Source organism: Phoxinus phoxinus (assembly GCF_949152265.1).
Source record: "Phoxinus phoxinus genome assembly, chromosome: 20".
Taxonomy (NCBI): Eukaryota; Metazoa; Chordata; class Actinopteri; order Cypriniformes; family Leuciscidae; genus Phoxinus; species Phoxinus phoxinus.
In genome coordinates, this window is record NC_136895.1 from 1,981,788 (window position 1) to 2,000,153 (window position 18,366).

At 41.0% G+C, this 18,366-nt stretch overlaps 2 protein-coding genes across 4 annotated transcripts in view; one reads left to right on the forward strand and one right to left on the reverse strand.

The window, feature by feature from the left end:
- Positions 1-18,366, reverse strand: part of LOC306988061 (uncharacterized protein) — a 317,180-nt gene that overhangs the window by 268,465 nt on the left and 30,349 nt on the right. The gene's annotated exons all lie outside the window — the stretch shown is intronic.
- LOC306988792 (uncharacterized protein) lies at positions 47-3,899 on the forward strand (the record flags this gene model as incomplete). Its single annotated transcript, XM_079593941.1, has 11 exons — positions 47-60; positions 260-350; positions 473-586; positions 752-814; positions 1,080-1,227; positions 1,728-1,771; positions 1,927-1,989; positions 2,153-2,188; positions 2,550-2,694; positions 2,927-2,993; positions 3,734-3,899. The coding sequence occupies 10 exons, from the start codon at positions 47-49 to the stop codon at positions 2,965-2,967; spliced, it is 759 nt and encodes a 252-aa protein (XP_079450067.1). The 3' UTR covers positions 2,968-2,993; positions 3,734-3,899.

The following is an 18,366-nucleotide window of genomic DNA, read 5'->3' on the forward strand; positions in this document are numbered from 1 at the left end:
AGCTGACACCACATTAAATTGTTTTGCACACTTAAATAAGTGTAAAATGGATCTTGCTAGGTACCTGGCTAGCTTAGGTTTCTGGCTCATGTTGTTAGCTAACTACCTAATTTGCTACTGTTAGCGAAGTCCAATTGGAATTGATATCAATATCAATTGTGTCATCTATGATGATTTCATGTGCTTTGTTGACAAGATGTATGTGCATGGTGGCGTAAAGTTAATAAGAGTTGTGTTAAAAGTCAGTCTGTCTCTCAAGGTTTACAATAAAAAGGGAGGGGCTTCCAAAATACAAGCACCAGGAGGGTGAGAAGCAGGAGGAGGGTCATGACAGACTTTCAAAGAACAAGGTACACTACCAGTCTGCATCCTGTAGTGTATGTGTTGTTACATTACAATACATTCATGATTAGTAAGATTTTTATGGGGGATAAGGGAACTTTGTCCTCTGTTTCTCCCTCTCCCACCGAAGGTTGACGTGAAGAGATGTTCTTCTAAATACAACCACGAGGAGGAGGAGGAGGACGAGGAGGAGGAGAAGGAGGAGGAGGAGGAGGCGCGTCATGACAGACCTTCAAAGAACAAGGTACACTACCAGTCTGCATCCAGTGTGTGTTACTTATTACATTGCAATACAGTAAAGATGAGTAAGACTTTTATAATAAAGTGCTTTACCAGTAGCTGTTACAAGGTATGACACCAGCACAGTAGGCTACTTTGTCCTCTCTCTCTCTTTCTCTCTCCCTCCCAGCGGGCCAGCGAAGAGGAGGAGTGTATTGGGGATGAAGAGGACATAGTACCACCCAAGAAAAAGGTAGCCTAAATGACATCCAGTTTGTGGTGTTACATGCATGCATTACATGAAATACAAGATGTTGAAGTTTCATGTTTTAAATAAGGAATAACCACCAGGAGGCCGGACAACCAGTTACATATAGCCAAGGGGAGGGATTTATACCCTAGACTTCTTGCCACCTTCCTCTTACACCTCTCGTGACATTCTCCCAGCCAATCAGAATCAACCATTTACAAAAGAAGTTATATAACAATTAGCTGTTGTTCTTCTCTCTTTCTCGTAGACAGCTGCTGAATTTAGAAAACAACTGGACGAACAGTTGTGGGAGAGAAGGAAACTCGACCAAATGCAAAGAAATTTGCAGGAGTTGAGACATGAAGTCCATTCTCTCAAAAATGAAAATGCACGTCTAAAAGACATTATCATCAATCGTAAGTATTCCTAATTTTAATATTTATTAGCAGGGTTTTTACTGGAGATGGATATTGCGTTGACAGAGAAGTATTAACTTAGAAATTTTATGGGCTGAAACACATGTTGGTAGAGTGGGTGCTCATATGGCCGTTTATAAGATTCAAATTAGAATTATATTTATTTGTCTCTTTCTGGAGGAATTTGTAGATGGTTAACAAAAGTCATGGCCTAGAGAACATATAGTTCATGAGAATAAATGATGCTTCTCTGCCTTCAAAGGCTCAAGAAGGCAATCGGCTCCAGAAAAAACCCCTGGTGAATTTGAATTTGGGAGAAATTGGAGAATAAAATTGTGTTCACAACCAGGTTTCCTCTGGAGAGCCTTATCAATGGGCTTGTAGCTTGCGTTCATAGCTGCAGGAAATGTATTTCGAAGAGTAAGGGCACTGAGTTGCTGGGTGCTATTTTGATCTAGTGATTGTAATTATTGTTTTTTCTTTATATAACCTCTTTCTAGAAATCCCTCAAATGAAAAGTGACCTCGCCATTATTGCTCAAAAGGTAAGTTCCTCTGATTTTCATTGCTTTTTAAAATTGCTTCTCAAGCAGAGCTGTAGAGACTTGTGATGTTGGGCTGATTGATAGTGTTAATTATTTGATGTGTTTGCACTTTAATTCATTGAAGAGAATAACTATATTTTTCTTCTATGAACAAGACTGGAAGGACTTCTGTGGAGGATCTAGATTCCTCCTCCTCGACTTTTGGAGAAGTGCAACCGGTGAGTAACCCCCTTGCATTTTTATTTATTTATTTTGTTTACTTGTTACTCAAACAGAGCTATAGGGATTTTTATGTTGGGATAGTTAGTGGTAATATGTAATTTACTTGCCCCATATACATAAAATTGTTGAAGAGTTTAACTGTTTTTCTTCTCTAACAAGACTGCAGCAACCGCTGAGACCTCAGCGAAAACACAGGTGAATAATATATTATGTAGTAAGGATGGTTATAAACTGTGTGCTTTGTAGGAGCCAATTAGTGTTATAAGTGACAATCATCCTTTCCTCCTGCCCCCCTTCGCTTCTCTCCACCCACTGTCTTTTCTCCTTCCCTACTCTCCGTCCAACCTCCTCCTTTCCCCTTTCCCCCCACCCTGTCCTCCTTCTCTCCTTTAATAACGTTTAGGGCAATGATTAATTTGTTTCATATCTTTATCATTAATCTGCATTTATACATAAAAACCTATTAACAATTGGGAAGCTAAGCATAAGAATCAATATTGAAAAGTTTCTAAAAGTTGCCAATAAATTAATATTGTGATGTGAAATTATTTTTCAGATTGAAGTTATAAAGGGCTCTGGGGTGTTTTGCCAGGCAGAAGCGTGGAAAGCAGCCCGCCTTGCCTCCTCTGCTACTGCCATGGTGCGGAATCTGCTGCTGGGCACCTTTGATTTGAAGACTTTAATGAAAAGCAACCTGAATGGTACATAACATGTTCCTAATCTCTTCTGTCCTTGAAAAAAAACAAGTCAGTCATATTCTGTGGAATAAATTATGTTTGTGTGCATAGCATCGCTTTTTTACTTGGCATTTTTGTATTTCCTTGCACCTCAAGAAAATGTGATGTGTGTGTGTGTGTGTATATAAAAAAACTCTTGCTTTCTCCACCTTCATTTTACCCCCCTTTCATAATAATTTTGAAATATTACTTTAAGGTGGGAACCAGAGGGGATGGGGAGCAGCTGGTCGCCCTTGACCAAATAAAAAAGGCAGCCATTATTGGTGAGTAAATGCGTTGAGAAGGGAAAACAAAACTTTTAAGACTTTATAATTTCACCACTTTAACAATAGCCTACTTGTATCAATGGGTTAGAATGGGTCAATGGGAGGCCATTGTAAAGTATTTTGGGTACTGTTGGGTGCAAGAAAATGCTATAAAAGTGCAGCCCAATATAGCCCAATAATAGCATTTTGACATCTGCAGAGCGGTCTTAATTTCCCTAAAACAACTGCAGAAGTTGTACTTCACCTGTGTTTTAAGCAAACCAAAAAAGTGGGAGTGGCTAAATTTTTCCTATCCATGAATTTTCTCAGCTTTGGATGCACATGATTGACCATATGACTGTTAACAATGCAGTCCACATGACGGACATGTGCATATGAAAGAACGATGCCACTAAAAAAAAAACGGAGGTGATGTATTCAATCAGAATTTCTTTCAGATTTAGCAGAATCCAATTTTTTTATTATAATCAGCCCTTTATCCAAAATACAGTGCTATGCATAAGTTTAGACACCCATGCTAAAGTTGACTAAAAAGAGGAATAAAAAATCATCTTTTGGAGATTGAACTTAATGCCTTAATTTAAAAAAATACTCAACTTTAGCATGGGTGTCTAAACTTATGCATAGCACTGTATGTGTCCAATCGCAGCTGTACTGTAAGCACTTTGGGTTCCTGATGAAGCACTATTATTATTATTATAATAATTATACTGTCTTATTATTTTTGTCTTCTCTAGATGCTACATTGAAGAAGTGGCCGGCAGCCAGCCGAGGGCAGATAGGCACGTCAATTAATTCGAAGCTCACGGAGCTGAGGAGATCAACTCGATAAATTGTTTGTTTTTTCTGTTCAGTTTTTTGTCTTATTTTTGTTCTTGTACTTACTGTTTGATTGTTCTTTAGTAAATAAATAATGTAAATTGCTACATTTTGGGCTTTTATTTGTTGCCTAGTAGCTATGGATTTTAATAATTTTACTAATATATAGGTGAACATATAAGTGCATATATGCACACATATACGTTAATAATTTTACTTATAGGTAAACATATAGGTGCATGTATGCACACATATAGGTGCATATATGCACACATATAGGTGCATATATGCACACATATAGGTGCATATATGCACACATATATGTGCATATATGCACGCATATATGTACCTATATAGGTACATGTATGCACATATATATGTACACATATATGTGTACATATATGTGCATATAATATAGGAAAACGGCCAATTTTATATGTCACATATGTTAAAAACCTATATCAAAACCTATATTAAAACATATATGTTTATATAGGTTCTTTCCATGTGGGTTAGACCATTATTTGCCAAAGTATGCTAGTGCGTTTTGTAAAATCCCCTATGGAAAAACTCTCCATATGACTTTTGGTTACACAAAATGCATACTGACAATAAAAAAGCCTTACTTTGTGGCAACCTATTAGTGTAGAAGCATAATCCTGGTGTCAAATGAAAGGTAATACTCTGAGGTTTCTTGTAGACTATGAGGTTTCTTGTTTCTATTGTATGTCAGAATAATTGTATTCCAAAATATGGAATAATTACACTAAAGTTTATATTTTTGCATTTTCTTTGTTGGTTCAATGGGTGTGTATAAGAATGGACTCTACATCTGCAACTAATATTGGATAAGACATGAATTAAATTTCTATGGATTCCTGTGAATATTTCAATACCCAATATGCTGCATCTCCTACTGCCAAGGATACACTCTGCAGGTAGGGAAGCAGCAAAGGTGGCGGAGGAGGGGTCCTGTCATGAAACACCCAACATAGAAGGATCCAAGTGCAGCTTTAGTTTAATTCAGGGTAGTCAGACAGGCAAGGGTCACAGACAGCAAACACAGCATAGGAGACAAGGCAATACTCAGAGTCCGATAATCAGGCGAGAAGACAGAGGCAGGCGGCAGACAACACGGAATCCAGGAAACAGGCGATGGGTCAGATACACAGACAGGATAAGACTTGGAAAAGCTTGGTGATGTCTACAACAGTAAAACAAGACTACGCAACGGGTAATAGTGTGAGTGGGGTATAAATGTGTGTGGAGCTGTGAGTGGAAACTAGGTGCAGGTGAGAGGGTGATCAGTGGAAACAGGTGTGTGCGTGAACAGTCCAGGGTGAGTGCGTGAACAGTCCAAGGGAAGGAAGTGCAGAGGTGGAGCGCCCTCTCGTGGCACTCGAGGGCAATCCAGCCGAACATCGTCACATAACCCCCCCTTTAAGGAGCGGCTTCCAGACGCTCTAAGAAGATCCAGGCGGGGGGCAGAGCGAAGACTATCCTGGGGGAGGGATGGAGGGCCAGGCCCGTGCAGGGGAACGGGACCAGGACACAGGCAAGGCGGGCCTGGGCCATGGAGCGTGGGCGGAGCAGGGCGTGCCGGCGGCCAGGGCGGAGCAGGGCGTGCCGGCGGCCAGGGCGGAGCAGGACGTGACGGCGGCCAGGGCGGAGCAGGACGTGACGGCGGCCAGGGCGGAGCAGGACGTGACGGCGGCCAGGGCGGAGCAGGACGTGACGGCGGCCAGGGCGGAGCAGGACGTGACGGCGGCCAGGGCGGAGCAGGACGTGACGGCGGCCACGGTGGAGCAGGACGTGACGGCGGCCACGGTGGAGCAGGATGTGTTGGTGGCCAGGGTGGAGCAGGATGTGTTGGTGGCCAGGGTGGAGCCCACTCAGGCTTCCCTGGATGTGAAGACCTCTCGGGCAGCCATGGCAGAGAAGACCCCTCAGGAGACCATAGCGGCACGACCTTCATGGTCCCCTCGTGGAGCCTACTGCCCCCCCCAAAAAAATACTTGGAGGAACCTACGGGGACAAAGACTGAAACAGGATCTGACAAGGGCTCTGGGACTGACAAGGGCTCTGAGACAGACAAGGGCTCTGGGACTGACAAGGGCTCTGGGACTATCAAGGGCTCTGGGACTGACAAGGGCTCTTGGACTGACAAGGGCTCTGGGACTGACAAGGGCTCTGGGACTGACAAGGGCTCTGGGACTGACAAGGGCTCTGGGACTGACAAGGGCTCTGAGACAGACAAGGGCTCTGGGACTGACAAGGGCTCTGGGACTATCAAGGGCTCTGGGACTGACAAGGGCTCTTGGACTGACAAGGGCTCTGGGACTGACAAGGGCTCTGGGACTGACAAGGGCTCTGGGACTGACAAGGGCTCTGGGACTGACAAGGGCTCTGGGACTGACAAGGGCTCTGGGACTGACAAGGGCTCTGGGACTGACAAGGGCTCTGGGACTGACAAGGGCTCTGGGACTGACAAGGGCTCTTCGATGCTGACGTGAAGCTCTGACTCGTCGTGGTTGACGTGAAGCTCAGGTTCGTCGATGCTGACGTGAAGCTTAAGTTCGTCGAGCGTGGTCTCGGCTGGGCTGACTTGAAGCGCGGGTTCGTCGAGCGCGGTCTCGGCTGGGCTGACGTGAAGCTCATGTTCGTCGAGCGCGGTCTCGGCTGGGCTGACGTGAAGCTCATGTTCGTCGAGCGCGGTCTCGGCTGGGCTGACGTGAAGCTCAAGTTCGTCGAGCGCGGTCTCGGCTGGGCTGACGTGAAGCTCAAGTTCGTCGAGCGCGGTCTCGGCTGGGCTGACGTGAAGCTCAAGTTCGTCGAGCGCGGTCTCGGCTGGGCTGACGTGAAAATCTGGCAGGACCTGAAGATTCTCCATCTTACCCACAGTGAGAGCTGAACCACTCAGTAGAAGGGCCATGTTCATATACTGCATTAAAGTCCCGTGATGATCATGGGTGGGCATCAGTGACCGGAGCGGTTCAGACAGCCCTCCACGGAAAAAGATCATCAGACACTCGGCGCTCATTTGCGTGAAACGCGCCAGTTCAACAAACTCCTCAACATACCACTCAATCGCTTGATCTCCCTGCTGGAGTCGCATGATCTCAGCTCCCGTATCCGTGTGGTACTTCACTGGGCGAGCTTTATGTGGAAACGGGACCAGTTCAGGGCTGACAACAGTGGAGACGGGTTGAAACTGTGATGGTCCTGGTGGAGGAACATGAAGACCGCAAACCATCTTGGCCAACCTCTCCAGCGACGAGGTGAGTTCGTCCAGCTGATCTTGGTGTGCGGTGCTCAGACCCGAACTGACTGACTGGGAGGCATACAAGGCTGACATGCTGCTGGATCTGGTTGTGGCGTAGTCTTCTGTCATGAAACACCCAACACAGAAGGATCCAAGTGCAGCTTTAGTTTAATTCAGGGTAGTCAGACAGGCAAGGGTCACAGACAGCAAACACAGCATAGGAGACAAGGCAATACTCAGAGTCCGATAATCAGGCGAGAAGACAGAGGCAGGCGGCAGACAACACGGAATCCAGGAAACAGGCGATGGGTCAGATACACAGACAGGATAAGACTTGGAAAAGCTTGGTGATGTCTACAACAGTAAAACAAGACTACGCAACGGGTAATAGTGTGAGTGGGGTATAAATGTGTGTGGAGCTGTGAGTGGAAACTAGGTGCAGGTGAGAGGGTGATCAGTGGAAACAGGTGTGTGCGTGAACAGTCCAGGGTGAGTGCGTGAACAGTCCAAGGGAAGGAAGTGCAGAGGTGGAGCGCCCTCGAGTGCAATCCAGCCGAACATCGTCACAGGTCCAATGATGGAACATTGTTCGTTAACCATTAATTCATATTTCACATAAATTCAGTGAAATTAAATGGGTTTTTATGTTTTAAAAAAAACAGCAGCTGAATGTAATTCTTACTGAAGGAATGTGTTCATTATCTTTATGGCCATGTCAACGTTGCTGAAATCCATTGTTAAATATACCAGTTTAAAATGTAAAACTTACATGCTGCTCTGTATAGGTGATTACTACGGTGGCCGAGAGAGCTCAACGCGCTGCAACTGAAGAAAACACATGCAAATAGAAAAAAACACATGCAAATAGAAAAAAACACCCGCAAATTAAGAAAACATCTTCATCAGTTTCACAACACACGTGTGCTCCAAATACTCACAACACAACCAAATACAGAAACGCGCTGCAAAAGTTCACAACACAAACAAATACAGAAACGCGCTGCAAAAGTTCACAACACAAACAAATACAGAAAAGCGCTTCAAATAGAACAGAACACAACGGAAATGTTTCCGGGGAACCCAATAAGTGACGGACCCGGCTGGTACGTGCTTGGTGCTTACTGCTTATAGCTACTTTAATTTTATTTATTATTATAAAAAAAATTTGCAAACCATACAGAGATGACACGTTTATGACATACAACTTTGTATACAATATACAAAACGTATGTACAATATGTTCAATGTTATAAGAATACTTATCAGATAAGAACAAGGAGCTGAAGACTCAAATAAATAAATAAAAAGATAGAGAAAAAGAACATGAGGGAAAGATATAAATCTATACATCAGTTACATTGTACACATTTTGTCATGTTACGTTAAAATAAGTTTCATAAGAAATGTTAGAATGCAGGGTCCAAATATGAGATACTCACACACAGATATAACGCATATTTTAAAAACTTTGTTGTATAAAATCTATATTTATTTGCAACAGTTATGTTAACAGCAATACAACTATATTTCTGATAAGAACAAATATTCAGCTGACGGACACCGCGCTGCGTTGTCATGGGAACATCCCAGGTGAAAATAGTAAGGAAATTACGTTGTCTTTCGTTGCTCCCTTCATCAAGTCCGTTCCAAGCGGCTACATAACAGCACACAAGTGCCCTGCTCCCTCCAAAAAGTCCCCACTTCAAGGGCTTTGCCATCTGCCCTTCTAAGGGTGTAGGGCATAGGGATGCTCACGAGCAATAAGCACGTACCAGCCGGGTCCGTCACTTATTGGGTTCCCCGGAAACATTTCCGTTGTGTTCTGTTCTATTTGCAGCGCGTTTCTGTATTTGTTTGTGTTGTGAACTTTTGCAGCGCGTTTCTGTATTTGGTTGTGTTGTGAGTATTTGGAGCACACGTGTGTTGTGAAACTGATGAAGATGTTTTCTTAATTTGCGGGTGTTTTTTTTCTATTTGCATGTGTTTTTTTCTATTTGCATGTGTTTTCTTCAGTTGCAGCACGTTGAGCTCTCTCGGCCACCGTAGATTACAGTTTTAATGTATTTTTTACAGAATTGTTCCGGCAACCACATTTTTGGAGTGGAATCTACATACAAATTCAGCAAAAAAAATGGTTACACAATGAATATTTCACAGTGAAATAATGTTATTCTTACTGAAGGAATTTGTTCAATAACTTTATGGCCATGTCAATATTGCTGAAATCCATTGTTAAATATACCAGTTTAAAATGTAAAACTTACATGCTGCTCTGTATAGGTGATTACAGTTTTAATGTATTTTGCATTGAGCCGGGACGCTTTGCTAAATGGAGAGAGGGTCGAGAGTGGCTTGCTGTCACCACAGACGGATCAGTTCAGTGTACAGCTTGCTCTGACATTAGATATTTAGGCCCATATACACAAGAGAGGCTTCACATCGACTCTGCATTTATTAATGGCATAAAAGCAAAGTCTGCAAAAAAATTAAATGACAAAATAAGCAGACATGGAAAGTGTCAGTCCCACATCAAATGCATAGAAATTTTGCAGAGAAGACGCGAGACAGTAATTGAAAAGGCAGTAGATAACAGTGCAGCTCTGTGGAGAAAACACAACGAGAAGACTTTAAAAGTAACTGAAAATTGCATACGTATAGCCTATATGATCTGCCAAAACAACCTGTTCGTTTCCCTGGCCGACAACATTGAGCGCAGACTGGATGACAACGGAATTATTTCTGATGCAGCCGCTCTCAACCAGTGGAACTGCAACAACTGAATGGCGTAAACCTGGGATGTATGCTGCATTCTGACAAGGCTTGTTGTAATATGCTCCTGTTTATCTGAGAAAAAATGAGAACTCAGCTTGTGGACTTTATCAAAAACTCATCTGATAAGTTCAGTATTCTCATTGATGAGAGCACAACGGTGTCAAACAAAACATGCCTAATCATCTACATTAGGATTCCCAATGAAGGTGAGGTCTGCAACTTCTTCCTTCAACTTGTTGAGCTGCAGTCGTGCACTGGATTGGCCATCTGTGACATCCTGCTCCAAAGCCTTTATACCCGGGGCATCTCCGAAGTTATGTTGTGCACCCGGCTTATTGGCTTTGCAACAGATGGGGCCGCTGCTATGATGGGCCGATACAGGGGAGCAGCTACACTCCTACGTGAGGAGATCAACCCATTCACTGTATGAGCCACAAGTTAGAACTTGCGGTCCATGATGCTGTGAAACACATTACAGAGGCGAGCCATTTTCAGATGTTCATTGACTCTCTTTATTCATTTTCTCTCAAAGCTCAAAACATATGAGAGAGTTTGAGTTTGAGCTTCCGATCTGGGCATGCACGCTTGCAGGATAGGAAGAGTATTTGATGTGTGCTGGCTGTCCTTGTCCTGCACGTCTGTGACGGCTCTCTGGCAAAGCTATTAAGCCTTGGTCAAACTCTTTGGAGTGTTGATGGAAGACAAATCTAGATCTTCTGTGGAAAGAGCCAAATCAAATCAAAGTTTATTTATAGAGCACCTTTTTACAACAGCAGGTGTTCACCAAAGTGCTGTACATACAGAAAAAACAACAAGTAACTCTCATACTGTGTTATATGCAGTACTATACAAATATGTTTTTAAATGTAATTTAAAAACAGCAAGTGAATATGGCTGCCTAATGTACAGAGGTAAATTATTCCAGAGTTTCGGGGCCACCACTGCAAAGGCACGGTCACCTCTGCTCTTTAATCTTGCATTGGGAGAAACCAAAAGCAGTTGCCCAGCAGACCTAAGTGCTCTGGATGGAATATATGGCTGTAATAGATCTGAGAGGTATTTAGCATATGGCTGTAATAGATCTGAGAGTTATTTAGGAGCAGTATTATTTAATGATTTAAAAAATAAGAGTAAAATCTTAAAATAAATTCTAAAACGAACTGGCAACCAGTGAAGGGAAGCTAATATAGGTGTAATGTGATCCTGTTTGCGTGTCCTTGTTAATAGACGTGCAGCCGCATTTTGTACACTCTGCAAACGTGTTAGAGATGCCTCACCAATGCCTACATATAGACTATTACAATAGTCCAGGCGGGATGATATAAAAGCGTGGATGACCTTCTCAAAATCAGTAAAAGATACAAATGACTTGACTTTAGATAATTGCCTTAACTGATAAAAACACGATTTAAGTACCAAATTAATCTGTTTATCTAGTTTAAAGTCACCGTCCATTAAAACACCTAGGTTTTTTACAACGGGCTTCACATTTGACTTTAAGTCGCCAAGATCTACATCAGGGGTATTAATGGTACCACCAGGTCGAAACAAAATTATTTCAATTTTATCTTCATTGAACTTTAAGAAATTGGAGGCCATCCAGGCTTTAATATCATCAAGACATCCCAATAAAGGTGCTATAGAGTTTGCATTGTTTCGTTTAAAAGGCAGATAGAGTTGCGAATCATCTGCATAACAGTGAAACGAGATGCCATGTTTCCTAAATATGGACCCTAAAGGTAATATATATAAAGAAAATAAAATGGGTCCAAGAATGGAACCCTGAGGGACTCCACTTGTAAGAGATGCAGTGGAAGACACAAATTCCCCAAGACGTACCGAGAAACTTCTTTCGCCCAGATAAGATCTAAACCATTGTAATGCGGCACCCTTTACATCAACACAATGCTCAAGACGAGAGAGCAGTACATTGTGATCTAAGGCATTGGTTCCCAACCTGGGGTCCGCGCCCCCCTCAGGGGGGCGCCAGAGTTCACATGGGGGGCGCGGGAGCGGATGCTTTGAGGTGAATAAAGATTCATAAAATGTTCTACTAATAATTTTATATAAAAATATTTTTTCAAAGTTTTTAAAAAATCATATGCTAACAATGCCGATTTCAATTACAGAATTTCGTTATTTCAAATGTAGGCGCGTTGCGCGTGGCAAGCGCGCTCATAATGTAAGAGACGCCGGCGCGACCACAAGTGCCCAACATCAAATGGCAAACATAATGCAAGCGGAACGAAACTGCTCGTTATTGTGTGGTTGACGGACCGTTTATCAGTTTGGACCAGTGCAGCGCGAGCCGATCGTGATCATGCGACTCTGTTACTACACAGCGCTAATAAGAGATCCAGTAAAGAAAGCATTTGAATTTGCCACAGAAGTAATAACATCGCTGCGAGATCTAGAGAGAAAGATTCACATTTCTCCGTTATTAACGGATCAAACAGCGCGTGGAAACCAGGAAGAAACATTGTGCCGTGAATGAACTATCCAGTGTCCAGATCTGCAACATTCACCATGGATTTACTGTAGTAACACTAACTGCAACCATGAAAGTTTGGCAGGAATAGTAGGCTATAATGCCTTCAAGTAACATTACGTCGGTTTTATTTTGACATAATGAATACAATTGCTGCCCTCAAATGTTAATCTGAAATAAAATAAACCTTGGTTTATAACTACTACAATATTACATTTCATTTTTTCCAAGAAGCTGTTTTGTTTTATATGCTCATAAGAAGAATCAATTATAGCTCCAGAATTACTCAAAGTAAAAAATATCACACTTTATTATGTTAGTTTTAATATAAAAAAAGAAATCAAGGAAATTTCTCTGCCATTTCTTTCTTTTTGCTGTATCAAAAACGTACCGAACCGTGAATTTTGTGAACCGTTACACCCCTATATATATATATATATATATATATTAGTGCTGGGAAAAAAAATAATTGCATCCAAAATAAAAGTTAGTGTTTGCATAATATATGTGTGTGAACTGTGTATAATTATTTTGTATATAAATACACACATATGCATGTATTAATTTAAAAAAAATTGCATGTATATACTGTATATACATTTATACATAATTTATATTATATATAAATATAAATAATTTATATATATAAATAAATACAAATATTAAATATATACATGCATATGTGTGTATTTATATATACAAAATAATTATACACAGTACACATATATACACAAACTTTTATTTTGGATGCGATTAATTTTTTCCCAGCACTAATATATATATATATATAGATAGATATATATGGGGTGGGGGGGGGGGGGGGGGGGGGTCACGGATTGTTAAATATGTACATAGGGGGGGCCCCAAGGAAAAAGGTTGGGAACCACTGATCTAAGGTGTCAAAAGCAGCAGTAAGATCCAATAGCATAAGAACAGCATAGTTACCTGTGTCAGTGGCCAATAATAAATCATTATAAACTTTTAACAGGGCAGTTTCTGTGATGTGAAGTGATTTAAAACCAGATTGATACATTTCTTGCAAACCATGCAAGTCTAGAAAGGACAGTAATTGTTTAAAAAACACTTTTTCCAATATTTTAGAAACAAATTTACAATCAAAAGTATTGTAGGGCCAAGGGTTTCAAAAACCTTTTTTAGGAAATCTGGGGAAACAATGTCTGTGGGACAAACAGATGGATTCATTTTGTCAATGATGTATTTTAAACAAGCAAGAGACACTGGCTCAAACTGATTAAAAACAAAGGAACATACAGAAAAAGAAGATGTATCAGCAGAAGGGTGAACAATATTATATAAACAAGCTGTTTTTCAAGATCTCAGAGGAAACCCGTAGCCTATCTTTTTTCCACTGGCGTTCCGCTCTCCTGCACTCGTGCCTAGCAGCACGGGTAATCTCATTTAGCCACGGTTCAGATTTTGGCTTAGCACGAATAGTCCTGAAAGGGGCAACAATGTCCAGTGCATTCTGACAAGAAGTATAAAACAATGATGTTAACTCATCAGTATTATAATGCTGAGTGGACACTGAGAAGGCCATGTTTGTGCTATTAAAAACATCACTAAACCGTTCTGCAGTTAAAGAGTTAAATGACCGACAGCGACGAGCAGGAGCACATGGTTTAGGACTACAGAAACAATCGAATAACACAGGCATGTGGTCAGAAAAAGTAGCATCGCAAACATTAATATTGGTAACAGGTAGACCACACGATAAAACCAGGTCTAATGTGTGTCTGTGCTCATGTGTAGAGCCAGCCACAAACTGCATCAAGTTGAACGACTCCGTGAGATTTACGAAGTGTTTAACCAATGGCTTGGAGGGACAACAGATATGGATGTTAAAATCTCCAACAATTAAAACTCTGTCATACTTTGGCATGATTTCTGCCAGAAAATCTGCAAAGTCATTTATGAAGTCTTTATGGTATTTGGGAGGACGATAAATCACAGCGCATAGCACTGGGTCAGGTTGATTCAGCTCAAATACAGTCAGCTCAAAGCTTGAGTAGAAGTTGCACATCACACGTCGACAGTTTAATTTTTTCTTAAAAATAATCGCAATTCCTCCACCCCGTCCTTTAAGTCGTGGAGAGTTAAACAAGTCACAGGTTAAGGGAAAAATCTCAGAAAAGGGGCTTAACTCACCCTCGTTCATCCAGGTTTCTGTCACGCACAGTAGATCCAGGTTATTTGAGGTAAAAAAATCATTTAAGATAAAAGTTTCGTTTACCAGCGACCTGGCATTTACCAGGGCAATCCTGGCCGGAGCAGGGTTTTTTGCTGTCCGGGGCTCACGGTCCAACACCCGTAGACACAATGTGTTGACTCCACCTCTCCGAAAGCGTGGGGACACGGTACGAGGAGCCCTGGACTCCTTGTCGGCGTCGACCACCGGTACCAGCCAGGTGTAAACAGGATCCAAAGAACGCATGGAAATATAGTTGCAGTCATCTATCTGATACTCTGCTAATGTTCTACGGAGATTGCAGGAAACTGCCAGACGGGATTTAATTTTTATCAGCAGGCCGCCACGTTTCCCTCGACGTTTAAGTCGCTTTTTCTTCCGAGCAGGAAACGGCGTTCGGCAGAGATACGCAGGTACCTCGTGCTGGTGATGTAAGGTTTTCGATCCACCAGAATTATAAATTATCATATTTTCCATATTTTATCTAATGTTCAGCAGTATCTGGCGATCATACACCAGTAGACTCTACATTGTTAAAAATAGTTAGTAAAAAACAACACAAACACAATTAAGGCTAGAGACAACAGACGGCCTGCCACACACACTGGCGCCATCTTGAATCTTATCCTGCGCAAATGTCGGGGCATTCATGGTAAAATGACACAGTGGCTTTTTTTGGTGGAGATGGCGTTGGTAAAAGATGCGCTGGAAACCCTGCAAGCCTTGTCCCTGTTTCTGCAGAGGAGAGATGCCACAGCTGTCAGTGCCAGTGCTGAGGTGGGTGTTGCACTGAGAACACTTGAGGTCTATGCGGCAAGCAGATGGTGTGAACGCAAGAGGGCTGAAGGAGGAATTAGAAAGTTTTCATTCTTTCAAGGGAGTGAATGTTTCTCAGCCAAGTGACTGTAATCATCGGAAGGCAGAGGTCTTTCGTGAAAGACTGTTCGTTTCCCTGGCCGACAACATTGAGCGCAGACTGGATGACAACGGAATTATTTCTGATTCAGCCGCTCTAAATCCGTCAAATTGGCCATCTGATGAAGACGAGCGCATCCTATATGGAGACAAAAAAACTTCTCACCATTCAGAAGACTCTCGCTGTTGAGGCTGCAACCAGTACCATACTCCTCAAGGAATTCCACCAATTCAAGTGTCATGGCATCACAGGAGACAATCTGCGCAAAGTGCTCATCACTGTCTCCACACTCCCAGTGTCAACAGCTGAGTGTAAAAGGGGATTCAGCGCCATGAACCGTATTCTCACAGACGAAAGAAACAGGATAAACGTTTCCACACTGAACAACCTACTGTTCATCTCCTTAAATGGGCCAGGGGTTGCCTACTTCCCTGCCCGGAGATTCGCAGAAATGTGGGTAAAAGAGGGACGACACGCCGCAGATGACGCTCCCACAGGAAAGCAGAAAAAGACGACGGAAGTCCGTCATCAAGGCAGACTGTTTTCATAGTATGATGCATAGGCCGACACTATAGCCTATTTATGTTTAAGTTGACACTACGTTGTGCCATTTAATTTTGCCATTCATAAATTCACTGCAAATGCAGTGATGAAGTTCATGTTCTCATGATTTATTTTTATGAATAAAAATGTTTGACTGATGAGTACAGAGTAACAAGATGGGCGTGGCTTTTAAAAGTGCCTTTGTGTGTGTGTGTGTGTCTGTGGTGCTTTGAAGCTGCCAAATTTGAGGGACCTAAAGAAGAAAGGAGGAAAAAAACAGAATTGAACATTTCACACCAGTATTCTCTTAATCTGTGTTGCCAGAATGGGCTAGATTGAATGTGATATTCGGTGTATACAGTCAAAAAACAAGTTAATATTGTTAATTACATTTTATAACAAAATTTGACAAAAAGTTAATTCAGTAAATGCAAGTTTTGCTCTATTTGGATATATAAAATTCCCAAATTATTTTAATATAAAAAAAAAATTCCCAAACAAAGCCACAGCAGAACTTAATAATATATATATATATGAATCAGCAGTGTTGGGCAAGCTACTTGGAAAATGTAGTTAGCTAAGCTAGCACTTACCTTACATTAAATTCAGCTTCACTACACTGAAGCTGCCTCCCTGTGAAATGTAGCAAGCTAAGCTACAGTAATATGGCAAAAGTAGCTTACTACATCTAAGCTATTTTTTTTAATTCATTTTTATCATTTTTAAACATCATGTCAGTCAAACAGATAGCATGATTTATCAGTTCAATTGTTTATTCACAAACTGTTGAAAACCAATAAACCAATAAAAAGAATTCAAAAAACATAACTAAATAAAACTATAACAAAACTAGGTGTCGAGAGTGTGTGCATCTTTCCATTAAGCAAATTTCTCACGGGTCAGCCCAAGGATTCAGATTGGTACATGATGTCCACTTCTAGAGCAGAATGTGGTGGTAATGCACCTAAAAGGTTTATTTTATTTATTTTTTCACATTCCAAATTCTTTTTTTTCTTTTTTTCGTTTTAATATTTTTGGACTCCCATTTTAATGGTTAAATTAAATTTTAGTAATCAAAATGCATGTCTAATTAATTGAAACCATGAAACTTACACAATTTAACAATCATCTATTAAAATATTAAAATGAATAAATTTTAGGGCACTATGAATTTTTTTTTAAGAATTTACCAAATTTTCTTTTCTTTTTGTTTTTCTTTTCTTGATTCCATTTTAATGGTTTAATTTCATTGTAATAACCAATGATTTTAGCAAAACTTTCTTCAAAGGTTAAACCAACCTTTTATTTTGACGGGTTGCCGTGTAGACCTTTGAGTCTCTTCTCTGTGTTTGTTTGTGATTTGACGATAGTTTTTCTCAAATAAAGCTAAAATGCTGCTGAAGTGACTCTCAGAGCGGCTGTGTAGATAAAGTTCATGAATTATGTCCTCATATAGGATGAAAACATTGCGAGCGTCATGCATGTCTCAGTGAGTGTTTGAGTGTGTGGTAAATGAAACCGCGCGTTCATTCTGGATTCCGTGACTCTGTCCGTGTTTTCCGCATCGCGGGAATGAAATATGGTCCTATGGTTGCCAACCGCCGTAAAAAACATGAAGTCATCGTCACTTACTGATTCAGGATCAGTGATACTTAGCAGTATTTCCGATATGAGCTTGAACTTTAGAAATGCTTGGGAAAATGTAGCTTGTGTGTAGTGCTGGACGCTACCGCACTACTTGATCAAAAAAAGAGCTTTGCTACTGAAAAGCTATTTGATTCAGAAAACAGCGACGCTACCTCCACGCTATGTAGTTAAACTAGTAGCGTCACTACTGCCCAACACTGTGAATCAGTCAATAATTTATGACAGCATTACTTATTGTTTAATTTCTTATTGAAAAATTGTGATAAGCCACAATTTTGTAGTTATGAAATAAATTGTATTGTTAATTATGGATTTATTTGGTTGTTTATTATATATCTTTGAGTGGATTTTAAACAATTAGGCTGTAAAACAAACCAATCTGGCTTAATCGTTCTTCACTCTGAACATTTATAATGTTGGATAATAGTTGTGAGCTAATGTAACGTTAGCCTAATACTTAAACTTGAATTCAATAACGTTAGCTAACTTTGCTAGCCTGCACATTTGGTGCAGAAAGCTATATTTTTATAATTTCTTCTATCATTTATCGTCATAAGAAATGGCCACCTTACAAATCTAAAGTTTCTAAACACAACTTATTGTCCTGACTCAACAGTTTTTAATCAAACCTCCGATAAAAATACATTATCCAGCTTCTTAAAGCAGTGTCCTACCTATGACAAGAAAAAGCTAAAACTGCTTACTTGCAGTTTTACT